The sequence below is a fragment of the Rhineura floridana genome, chromosome 4 (assembly GCF_030035675.1).
Source record: "Rhineura floridana isolate rRhiFlo1 chromosome 4, rRhiFlo1.hap2, whole genome shotgun sequence".
Classification (NCBI taxonomy): domain Eukaryota; kingdom Metazoa; phylum Chordata; class Lepidosauria; order Squamata; family Rhineuridae; genus Rhineura; species Rhineura floridana.
The window spans coordinates 93,895,211-93,908,229 of record NC_084483.1 but is presented as its reverse complement, the minus strand read 5'-3'; the positions used below and the strand labels follow the sequence as shown (position 1 = coordinate 93,908,229).

At 38.2% G+C, this 13,019-nt stretch overlaps 1 protein-coding gene across 2 annotated transcripts in view; it reads left to right on the top strand.

Moving 5' to 3' along the window:
* Positions 1-11,343, top strand: part of MAN1A1 (mannosidase alpha class 1A member 1) — a 98,284-nt gene extending 86,941 nt beyond the window's left edge. For both annotated transcript variants that reach the window (XM_061623717.1, XM_061623719.1), the window contains exons 10-12: positions 2,260-2,432; positions 3,923-4,038; positions 6,303-11,343. In XM_061623717.1, the coding sequence (XP_061479701.1) occupies positions 2,260-2,432; positions 3,923-4,038; positions 6,303-6,426 (413 nt within the window). In that variant the 3' untranslated portion in view covers positions 6,427-11,343. The remainder of the gene's footprint in view (positions 1-2,259; positions 2,433-3,922; positions 4,039-6,302) is intronic.
* Positions 11,344-13,019: the final 1,676 nt, after the last annotated feature.

The following is a 13,019-nucleotide window of genomic DNA, read 5'->3' as shown; positions in this document are numbered from 1 at the left end:
ATACCTACCCAATTTATGAGATTTTCAGATAAACAGGAGGGGAAACCACCATTTTCTGGCCTCGCAATGAAGTTTTGCAGACACTGCCACCAAACAAACACTTCACTGATTGGCTGAAATCCTGAATGGGCGGGGTTAAAGCTACGAAGTGCTATACAGTAGTTTAAAAAAAGATTTAGCGGGGGGTGCCTGACGTTTTTATATATATCTCGAGAACCGCACCACCTAGAAACTTAATTTTTTTTTAAATGAAAGCTGAGAATCCAGGCCACCTAACGGGCTAGCCGGGCGCCGGGTGGCATGCTTAGAATCTGGGTAAAACCCGGCTATCCGGGCAATATGGCAACCCTAATAAGACGACACCCGGTGTATAAGACGACCCCCGACTTTGGAGAAGATTTTCCAGGGTTAAAAAGTCGTCTTATACGTCGGAATATACGGTACTTTTTTTACACTGATAGCAAGGTTTATAGTGGGTCCATCAGCTATTCAGTGCCTTTACCAGTTTGACAGGTATATGAAAAATTAGGAGTTCCATAAGTGCAAGAATTTCTGCTTGCCTGATGGAATTATCTCCCCTGTCCTCCCCCACTTGCTGTTCTGAGGGTTCTTCTGACCCTCTGAAGCAGATTTGAGGAGGGTGTTTGGGGCACACAGGGAAAGGGGGAGAAGTCCCATTGCGCTGGTGGGAACCCTTGTGGTGGATTCCGGTAGCACAAGTTAGTTGAATACGGCCCTAGAATAGCCTTCCCAACCTGGTGCCTTTCAGATGTTGTTGGACTCCAGTTCCCCATCAGCCCCAGCCAGCATGGTCAGTGGTATAGGGTGGTGGAATTTGTAGTCCAAAACAGCTGGAGGGCATCAGGTTGGGGAAGGCTGAGCTAGAAGGTAGTCCCACTCAGTTTCCTGGAAACTTCAAAATTTTAACACACATTCACCATGTAACCTTTTCCTTCTATTAAAATAAGTTCAATAGATATTGTACAGTCTTCCAATATCCGTGTACACTTAATGAAAAGGGTTTTTTTTTTTAAAGCTAACAACACGCAACATGTTCTTCAGCAGGTTGTTCCTATGTCTGCATTTAACTGCTTTTACTAATTACTACTATGTGGATTTGAGAGGAATTTTAATAGTTGCTTCAGGTTCCAGAGAAACCTATACAGCGGGAAAAAGACACTTTTTTTATAATCTGTAGTTATATACAAGCTTCCATGTTACACAAAACTGTCCAGTAAAGGGGAAATGTAGTTGGCTTTTGTAGAAACTCTAACTACAAAGTATGAGCACTGCATGCTAGAACTTAAATATAAATTGCTTAATACTTGAAACAAGCACAGATCAATATTTTATTGAGTATATACCGCCATTTATATACTGCAATATCAGGGCGGTGTACAGCAAGCAATAAAATGTATAAACAGCATTAAAAACAGTACAAAACCATCATTAAAATGACTAGCCAGTTAGAAAAGCGTCAAACAGCTGCATAGGCCTGTTGGCATAAAAAAAACTCGTCAGGAGACACCAGAAAGTCAAAAACACGGATGCCTGCCAGATCTCTGCTGGAAGAGTGTTCCACAGCCTAGGACCAACGACAATAAATGTCCGACTTCTAATTGAGGCCAGTTGGGCCTCTGTAACACAGGCTAAACTGTAAACAGCACTGGACACTCTTTTGACCAATTGGCCAACAAAATTTTAAGATTTTAATTTCCAGGCAAAAGCATCGTCAAAAGCGTGTTTCATTTTCCGATGAGCCATGGAGTGAGAAAAAGTAATCACGCTAGGAGAATACTTGGATAGTTCAGTCATAATGTCTATTCAGAGTTCAATGTTAGGTTTGAGCCAACTCTCAGCCTGCAAATATTGTTTCCTATCATTTTTAAGAAGATTCATTTTTCTGGTTTTGTTTTATCATACTGCAACTGAGACATTTAAGTATACCGCATAATTAGTTAGGTAGTTCCTTTTTATTCTGCATTATTCCTTTTTTAGGGATAGGGATGTCAATAAGTGTCGAAGGGTAGATGTGTGTTTATGTTTTATTGGGATACTTTCAACATATCAATGCCCTCTGCACTGACATTTCATGCATCAATAGCACATGCATTGAATATTGGAGTTCAGAAATGGCAAAAATGTTTATTTAGCTTATATGAATAGTTTACATAAATTAAAATATCTCTTCTGCATGCTGAAGAGTTGAAAGCCCTTCATGCCAGTGCTGATTCTGTTGGATATTGCATATTTGTGTAGGCATGAAGCTGGGACCAGAAGCCTTCAGGTTTGATGGTGGAGTTGAGGCAATTGCTACCAGACAGAATGAAAAATACTACATCTTGCGGCCTGAAGTTATTGAAACTTACATGTATATGTGGAGATTCACTCATGATCCAAAGTACCAGCAGTGGGGCTGGGAAGCTGTAGAGGTAATGTATATATGTTATTTCTTTAAAGGTTTAATTTTGAACAAGGTATTTTATTTTCCCTCTCAAAATAAGCTGCCTAGAAAAGATTAATGCTTTTTCAGCTTTGTAAGTATTCTGCAGAATTTTTTTTATGATTACCCGATTCTTCAAATAAGTGTCCTCATACATAGCTTCTACCTCTTTGCTTTTACTTCTTTAGCCCCACTCTTCCGTATTACTGTAGCTAGAAATATTGATAAATATTCACCTTGTTGGTCGTAAATATCCCAGACAATTCTCCACAAATTTCCTATCTATTTTGATTGAAAAGTAACTCTAATTCTCTTTTAATGTGTCATTACCTCACTCTACGTTAACATGGATGTACTTGGTCTTCAATTCTTCTGTCTAAAGTTAGATTCTTGTCTTCCCCAGCTTAATTTTGAGTGTGCTCTGATATATTTTATTTATTGGCTACTCTTCACAACAGAAGTAATCCCAAATACACAATAGTTACATAACAAATATAATAGCCAAATATAATGTACAATCCAACTATAATAATAAATATCAAAACATTAAAACAAAAGTATGAAATTAGGAAAACCATAATCAAACCAGCAGCGATCATAGTACCTCTGGACCTGACAAATTCAATTCCCCGATGCTTGCAGAAAGAGAAGTCTTGAGACTACAGAGGAAGCTAGGCAATGAAGAGGCAAACTGAATCTCTTGAGAGACAGCGTTTGCATAGCCTGGGTGCCACCAGTGAGAAGGCCCTGCCCCAAGTCATTGCTCCATGAGCTTCACTCACTGGTGCAGCTTTCAGTAGAGCCTCATCAGCAGATACCAAAATGTGCTCCTTCAAGTATTTGGGTCCTAAGTCACACTCTTGCCAATATCTTTCAGTATCTTTGACTTCCATCAGAAATGTTGGTGAGCTGAAAAACATGTCCGTACAATAGTAGCTTTGTCTAGGTATGAAATAAAGTCATTTCTCTTCTCTGCATGTCCTTCAAGTGCAATAAACATATCCCTTTGAAAAAAACTACAAGATGGGGAATTTGATGATTCTTTATTAAGATGCCTGTCTATTGAACGATTAACTACTCCACTGAGATCACCTTCCGCACCCCCATTATTATTTCTCCTCCTAAAATATTTTATCAATAAACAAAACTTGCCAGAAATTTCCCTATTTCTGACTAGGAGCATAAACATTTATCAAGGTAATAACTGTATCTGCCAACTTCCTCTTTAGCATATCAAATCTAAGTGTTTCTTCTGTTCATGTAAATTGCCTAATATTTTTACTTATTCATGTTACTTTTGTGTATCACATCTGGTCTGGGTTAAATGAAATTGTGGTTAATTATTTTATTTCTGTGCTAAAATTTTAGCCAGTATTATATAATCCTTGGAGAGGTAAAGGTTGAAAGATAGATTTACATTGAACAATAGGATATGTTATTTCTAATCAAACTCCCCCCCCCTTTTTTTTTAAATTTCAGGCATTGGAAAAATACTGCAGAGTCGATGGAGGTTATTCTGGCATTAGAGATGTTTACAGCAACCATCAAACCCATGATGATGTGCAACAGAGTTTCTTCCTTTCAGAAACACTCAAGTAAGCAATTTGAAACTCTTCAGTAATGTTTGTCTGGGTTGGGGTAGTGGACAACAAAAAAAGGGCACCAGAAACAAAGAAAAGGGTAGGGGAACTTGAGTAGGGGTGATGGGGAGTTGGGAGTAGCAGACTGTTGAATCATTGCATCAGGAGAAGCAAGCAGGTTATCCCTAGTTGTCTTTCAACGACAAGCAGGTCTGTTCACTGGCCTCCAATAGGTTTTTATTGCAGAATTTTGGTGTGTGGTAGAGAAAATGAGTTCTGCTTTTGATGGACTAAGAATGGCAGACAATTGTGTGGAAATGTCGTTTGGAGCCAGAATAGAAGCAGGGAGCATCTGGAGGGTAATAGTGAGGTTTTATGCAAGCATGTCAGTTCAGACAAGGACAGAAAGAAACACAACTGTGACCAGGAACTGTGGTCAGGTAGATTGGTACCAAGCCAGGGTAAGACTGCAATTTTGTGGTTCTGGGCCTCTGAAAACTGATGTGTGGCTAGTGTTGTTGGACTAGGGTTGAGGAGGCCCAGGTTCAAATCATCACTCAACCTTAAGCAAAATTGGCTGAGTGGGTGCACTATAGGGTCCCATGATTCAAACCCATCTTGGTTATGAACTTGCTTAGTTACCTTGAATTCTCCCTTTTCTCTGCCCTATGTAACATGGGAATAATATGAGAATATTACTGAAAATATAAAATATTTTGAAAACTTGAAATATGCTATGTTAGGTTTACTGTTTGTGGAGCTTGGCAGAGAGCAGGTGACTGGACAGATGGAGGGGACAGGTGGAAAAAGAATGGTGGAAAGCCTAAGTTACAAGCAATTGTTTCAGCTGCCTTTCTCCTAAAGTCTTTTCAAGTAAATGCTTATAGTTAAGATGCTTCCAAATGAGGTAGGTCAGCGTGAGACTTTCAAAGGTTTTTTGAAGCAAACATGAACAACTCAGTATTTATTCTTAAATGCTTTCTGAAATACAGTTCTGTGTAACAAAGTAATCAAATTTCATAGTTGAGCGTGGTTTGATTTATGAGGGAATCATTCCTTTCTGTGTCACAGAGCAAAGTGAGCAGTGGATTTGGTGAGCTACCCACCAAAGGTAATAGTTAGCTCAGCCTCGGCAAATCATTTGTTACAAAATCTGTGTTCCAAAAACATAAATGTTCTTTTTTTCAAGTCAGAGTACCATAGGGGTATTTGAGATAGGTTTAATAAATTAAATGAGTAATGTTGAACTTCATGTGTGTCCCTTTAAGTACTCCAAGCCCAGATTCTCTGGGCTTTCTGCTATAGAAGGTAGACCATAGAAGTTCAACGGTGTGAGGGGGGACAGAAGAATGCTGTATTCTGTTGAAGGGGAGGAGCTGGAACAATTGAATATCATTTGACATCAGGTTGGAAACTATGAAAATTAGATGGGCCTTTGGTCTGATCCAGCAATTATGTTCCTATGTATATCATCCCTTCCAGAGTACAACAGCAGGAACAAGAGTTTTCTTAGCACCCCTTAAGCTTCAGAAGCATTCACCATCTTTATTACTTGGTGTCCAAAGTCTCATGGCCACATTCCCATGTTCAACTCTCCCCAATAGATGAAATCTCTTCTTCATTCTCCATTTGTCACTTTGACCAGAGTTTTGTGAACTTAGTTTGAAGATGCAAAGAAATGGAACTAACAGAGCAATCCAAACTATAGAAAGCCAATATAATTTATGCTGGGGTAAACTGTGCCAGTGTAATTTACCCCTATTCCACACTCCATTCAGGAGCAGGTTTTCCTTCCTGTCAGAAAGAAAATAAGCCTTAAAACTGAATTTGACTTGCACCACCCTTTTTGTCAGTGTAATGTCCACTGGGTTGCTGGATTAAGTGACAGAGCTGAATGGATTTAGGAATGGGAGTTGAGATTCCCCCTGCTTTGTCCCACCCCACTGCACCCCGGAACACCCCTTTTTCAGGACTTACCTCTGCTAAGCCGGGATGAAGGACTTATACTGATAGAGCCAGGATAAGGGACTTCAGTAGGCTCAGCTGAAGATCCAGCTATTTCATACTCTGCTCATCCTGGTGGATCTTGGGTTTTGATTGCCCCCTTAAATGTAGATGCAGCCAGGAAAATGCCCAGCTATTTCATTATAATCTGTTTTTGAAAATTTATTGTACCATTATTGATGGAGCTGTTTTGATAGATACAAATAATTCCATTACTATTACTGTGTAAACATTCCAATTTTGTTATTTGTTAAATATCCTTTCCTTCTTGCCAGGTACCTATATTTATTATTCTCTGAAGACGATCTTCTTCCATTTGAACACTGGGTCTTTAACACTGAGGCACACCCTCTACCTGTTCTGACAAGAGAAGAAAGGGGGGAAAGCAAAAACAAATAAAATAGTGCTGAGTTTTGTTTGGGGCACATGATGTCTTACTAAAATTCCAGAGTCATCATTTTTTAGTTTTGAACCAATTTTTGCAGTCCCGTGTCTCCCGTACCATATTTATCAAGGGACCTAAAGTAAATAATTATAATTAATCTAATTTATATTTTGACAGGAATTGTAACTTGTCATCTCTATATTGTGTTAGGCTACAGTGTGTATCTGGCCAAACAGAATACCGAGGTCAGCATGTTAGTTGTTTTCTCTTTTGTTTTTGACTGCAAAATTATTTCCTCCTCTGTGAGGAGATGTCTGCTTTAAGCTGTAATACTTTGCTGTGTTGCAAAAAGCCATAAAGAATTAAGTATGAAGAGCTTTTTTAAATCTGTGTTAACATGGTTTGTCTGATCACTAGAGACAAATCTAACTGTGACAGCCTCTTCTTATGCGGGTCTATCTTTAATTGGTAATTTGAATACTTCAGAAGGTGTTCTGTTCATAAGAATGTTTTCATCTCATCTGTGTGCACTATTATGTTGAACTGTAGCTGGTCTTGAAAGGCAAAGCTTAGATGTTGAAACCCTGTTCTAATATAATTTTAGAACATAACTGCAAATCAGCCTAACCACAAGAAAATTTAATACCCACTTTTTTCTGTTCCTGTATTTAGTTTCACAAGCAGTCGCCAAATCAAGAGCATAGAAGCTGCCATGTGAACTTACCCTTACCTAAAACAATTTGAGACTGCAGTTCTCATAACCTTCTGCTAGTGCAAATGGAGTTTCAGCATGATTTGCATCTGAAGGCACAATCTGGTTTCTTGTGAAACTTGTAATATGTTATGAGATATGGTTTGATCTGAGAAATCCTTTGTGTTAAGCCATATTCTGTTTAGAGATTGGGACAGGCTAGTGTTGCAAAGCTATCAATGGCTACTAGCCATGATTTCCGAATACCAGTTGCTGGAAACTACAGAGGGGAGTTGCACTCTGATCTTGCTGGTAGGGTTCCCATAGGCATCTAGTTGGCCACTGTGGAAACAGGATGCTGGACTAGATGGACCACTGGCCTGATCCCACAGGCTCTTCTTATATTCTTGAGTCTGTTTATTGCCATTTCAAACATTCCATTTAGCACTGTGTGACACTTGGTGGATACCAGGAACAATACTGTGGAAATAGGATGAAAAGTCACCATGTTTTAGAAATTTATATTTCAACTTTCATTTACTTTTGAGAGATGGAAACAAACCACTATTGCTTTAAATGGTTCACTTTTAAAAAGAAAAGATACCACCTCTCTGCCACATTAATCAAAGTGATATAAATTGCAAGTTGGTTGATTTGATATAGCCCAGTTTTGTCAGTAACTGTGTTTAATAGACTAATCAAAGGACAAAACAGCACAGCTTTTTCCTGTTTACCAATTGGGGTGCCTCTCTGAGCGGAATGGTTTTTAATGAGTGATTAATATCCTACATTAACAGTTACTTTGGAATGATTTAACAGCTGTGTACTAAGCAAAATGGAAACTGCAACAGGTCAACACTATTCTGCTTATCCATCACAAACCTATTTATGCTTTAAACTGTGAAAACCATAGGTTTGAGCAAACATAGATGACTTAATGGTAGCTGAAAGACGTTTTGGAATGGTGCATAAAATGAGTGATCCCCACACAGACAAAACCTGGTCATAGTAATCTGCATCAGTTTCTGTGCTGAGGAACAGCTGTGTACAATGTTACATCTCATTACAGTATGTTTTCCTAGGGCTCTTTCATGTTGCAGCATTGCCACAGCATCAGGAATCCACTTGTGAAGACCATGGGACATGACATTGTTCTGTTGCTCAAGAGTAGGCCATAGGAATGAAATATCTTATATTTTGAGCTAGAAGTCAGTATAGTGAGAGCACACAAGCAATAACACCCCCCAAGTTTGTTTGCTTCTTTTTTCTGTGCCTCTCTATGCCACATTCATTTTGTACCTAACCCACCCATCCCAAATTTTAAAAAGCTAATCTGAGGGATCAGGCATGGCAGAATCATTTGAGGAGCTGGCATGCATGCATCTTTGGATCATAGCCATAATGAATTATTTGGCTAGCAAATTAATGCTACTTGTACTAAAAGAGTAACTTGATTATTGTTCAGATTGTTGTTCAAATAACGGTATGGTGTTGGCGTGTAGCTCATTTTAACCATCACAAAAACCAGTATAATATAATCATGCAAATACAGGCATTTTTTTCTTATTTAACTAGAATTGGTGTCAGTTTCTGGTTCAGGACTTCTAACATCCTTATAATCCAGAAAATCAGTTAGTCAAATTAAAAGAAGCCTTTATATGTTGGGCTCTTGTGCTGTGTCCATGCGTGCTTAATTCTTTACACATCTATGTACCTTCATGTTATAAATTTTTATTTGAAAGCCTGATGTACAGAAAATCAATATATTGATAAATCTAAAAAAACTTTCACTATCTCTTTCTGTGATGAGAATTTCTTCATATTTTATCCAAATCTATTTTCCATTTGAGGGCATTAGGGAAAAAACAGTGTCAGATTTATGTCTAGCTCATCACATCTATAGGTGTGGCTGACAGTCAAACTATAATTCAATTTAATCTCTTTTTCATAAGTAACCCTTAACTAGCTTAGTTACTTGCACTTGGGCAATATCATTTTAACTGCTTGCAGGCTACAATGTGTTTTTCAAACTACAAAACATCTGTTGTACCACAAGAAGCACTACTGTGTGTATATTCAGAGTCTAATCACAGAATGAAATTAAATGCCCTAAACAATTGAGCAAATAAAGGTGACTTCTGCAATACACAAATGAGGACAAGGTCAAAATAATACACCGCTGTATCAGTTTTCTTTTCTGGTAACTCAATGATGTAAACATGTTTGTACTGATTAGCAGACCTCACTCTTCAAAACTTAAAATAGGAAACACAAATATAAGACAGCAATTAAATGTAGGGCAGCAAATATGTAATGCTAATGTAAAACACATTTTAGAATATTGGTTTACTAAACTTAAGTTACAGCTTCAATTTGAAGAACCACTCTTACTTTCTTTGGAATCTACTGCTTAGTAGGAATCCATCATGTCATCAGCTTTCCACCACAGATGCATAGCAAGATGGCATGAAATACCTGTTTGTGATACTATATGAGGAATAAACCTGGGAATCAAAAGGGCAGGAATTTTCCCAAGACTGAGCCAATAGAAATGGCAATGATCTTTGATTACTTAGGAGGTTGTCAGTTCTCTAATATGTCTTTTGACAAGTCCTCCCAGTGTAGATTTTAGAGGCTGTCTTGTAGTATCACCAAGCCCTTTTTGTACCTGTTTTTGTCATTTGTTGCTTCTCTTCTTCATGCATAAACCTGCAACATTTTGTTTTAAAAAATAGTGTGTGTGTGTGTGTGTGTGTGTGAGAGAGAGAGAGAGAGAGATGATCCACTTTGTTTAGCAAAGAAAACAATTGTCCTGATTTTTAAAGTTCACAATCCACAGAATTATTTTCCATTCATTTAATAGGCTTCCAGATATTCCAAGAAACTGTATCACTGGAGTTAAGTAGTCTTCATAGAATTTCTGTTTAGCGACTCAGCTATTGAAAATTGTCATGCATAAAAGCGTCTACTGTCTAGTTAAGCAAACCTCAGTAAATCCTGTAGGCCCCCCCCATATACTATTCAGTTCAACCCCATATCCTAGGGCATGATACTTCACACGGCAAGTATCCTGTTCCTCAAAAATGTGTTGACAAGCCTTTAAAAGATAATTGTTTACCCCACACTCTTTAATGGTAGTGCTGGATTTCTGGTTCAGGTACAGTTAACAGCTTTTATTGCCTAATGTGCAAATTTCTCCACTCTTTGTTGCCAATCTTTGTTACCAATCTTCCAGTGTGTGTCCCATCAAGCCCAACTGTTGCCATTTGGGGGAACCTGGCCCAACTTGTGAAATAGTTGCTATGCTTCTGTGACACTTTTTTTCCTCTCAGTAACTATAAATGGAATTGAAATACAAGCTTATAAATGCAACCCAAATTGTTCTGGGTAGCTATCTTTTCCTCTTGGAGGCAATTTAGTAATTATTAAACCAGGTATATTTTCCTTAAAGTAATTGACACAAGTGTCTAGATCAGTTTCATATTTCTTTTTATTTGACGTTATGACTATGGTCATTTTTTCATGAGTCTTATTATTTGAAAGAGCACAACGTTTCTATGGTTCTATAACATACAGTAATCAGGTTGTATGTACAAGCTGCACTATAATGTACCTTTTTGTAAAGTGATGTAAGTAGACAAGAAGATTGTATACCCTGTAGAACTGCAAAGTGTAAGAGAAACATGTTTTTATATCTTCAAAAGCAGTAATTTATGTAACACAAAAACACCAAAGTATAAAACTTCAGAGGGATCACCATTTAAAAAGTTGTACCTACAGTCCTGAAATTATTTACAGTGGTGTAAATAGCTTCAGAATTAAGTTTTAGTATTTACTAGAAATGGTCACACAAGCAAGCTTGAAATAACACTGTTTACGTTCAATAGGAGTAACTATGGGTGACTGAGCAAATGTTGACCACTGTATATGTAATTTTAAGGCAAATTTTAGGGGTTTTTTTTAAGTGTCTCTTCCTGTTTCAACAGTGTCTGAAATTTCCATTGCTCTTTAGCATATCGCAGTGCAGTTTAAATATATATTAAATCCTGGAAATTGCTAAGTTAAATGCCTTGTGTATTTATATGATAGCTCTATGATCCTCAATGACATCTTGTTGATTTAGTAAACTTATGTGGTCATTTTGTGTATTAAAATGTTTTTTTTATTTCTGCATACCTCACTTAGTTTTTTCCACCTTTATATAAATCTCTGAAGTTATAATACAGGAAAATGCTTACTTTTTAAGAACTATATTTGTAAAAGAAAATATTGTGAATAAAGTCTTTTAATACATCCTCTCATTTTGGTTGGTTTTCTCCCCACATCTTTAAGCTCATTTAAAGGACTACAAATGTTAAGTCTCTTGTAAGAAGAAAAGGTTATGCTGGCCCAGCTCCATGTGAGATAATGAACCAAAACTGGGTCTGCAGATTTACAGCATTTATTAACTAAACCACAGGTTGCTAACCAAGCAGGCTATATCCAGCTCCCCAAGTGATGTCAGGTGGCCCATAACACACACCCCAATAATTTGGCTGTATTTTAATAAAAAGCATTAAAATGCAGCTAAATTTAAATTTTAAAAAATTGGGCCGGCAGTTGGTGATAAGTCCCCAGTGTCAAGAAATCTCTGCCAATCTGATAAGTACATAGTGGGGCAATGTCACCTTTTTTTTTAACCTTTACAAAAAGGGCCCTTCTCTGTCTGAAGGTTGGTGCAATGTGATTAGAAGGTCTTAAGCTTAAACAGGAAGAAGCGTTCTAACAATGGTGCCACTTCAGAGGGGGAAGGAGTACTTTTTCAAATACAAGAAGAGGCTTTGTTTCTCTTCCACAGGGCAACACTGGAGTGCTAGGAAACTCTCCCACACCAGCACTGCTATGGAGAATAAAAACAATGTGTGTTTGTCACCCCAAGAAAACACGGGGGAAGAGAGCCTTCTACATCAGCATTGCCCTTGAGAGCAAAGAAATGTGTGTGCAGGCTCTTGTCCAGCCCCCTCTGCTGAGTGTGTGTATATTTAAATGTCTGCCCCTCATCTCTTCTGAGGATCTGTACATGTGCAAATATACATGTGTGTGCAAACGTGAAATGGGCTTGGGTTGGCATGTGACCCTCAGAGGACTGGCAAGCCCTCATGGCCCTCAAAACAAAAAGCCACCCCCAAACATACCAAAATGAACCTGTCTTCATAGATAGTCAGACCATGAGTCAATTTAACTCAGTATTACCTACTTCCAATTAGCAACAGCTCTCCAGAATCCCAGAAGACTTTTTTCCCCCTCCTACCTGTGATATCTGGAAATGCCAGGGCATGAACCTTTCATACCCATAGCACATATATTCTACTACTGAGCTATGGCTGCTTCCTGCTTCATCAATATGCTAGAAAGTGAAGGAGCGATACATACCGGTGCCATACAATGGGTCCATTTGGGCAGCTCAGCGTAGGACCGCAATCATTACCCCGTTGCTCCAATTTTACAGTATGGAATGTTTTCCAGTGACTTGCCTGGAGCGTCTTAGAGGCTCTACACAGGAAAGTATTTCAAACGTTTTGTCTTCCACATGGTAATATTTAAAATGGCCACCCCTGCGTAGGAGCAGTTTACAGGAATGTGGAGGTGCAAGTAAGGATAAGAAAAATAAAGCCTCCAGTTAAAACATAAGGAATAGTGTGAGATTATTTGAATGGGAGGAAAACACATATAATGATCAGCCTTCATAAGAACATAGCTACCTTGTGATATCAGTTGAAGATTCAACTAATCCAGCATTCTGTTTCCAGCAGCCATATGCCAATACCATTTTGCAGTTTCCTTGAGTGTTATATGCTGCTACACGGGATAGTTGATGAGATAGAGTGAGTCTTGCAATGCGGGGAGGAATTTCTGAGATGAGGAAAGAACCTAAGT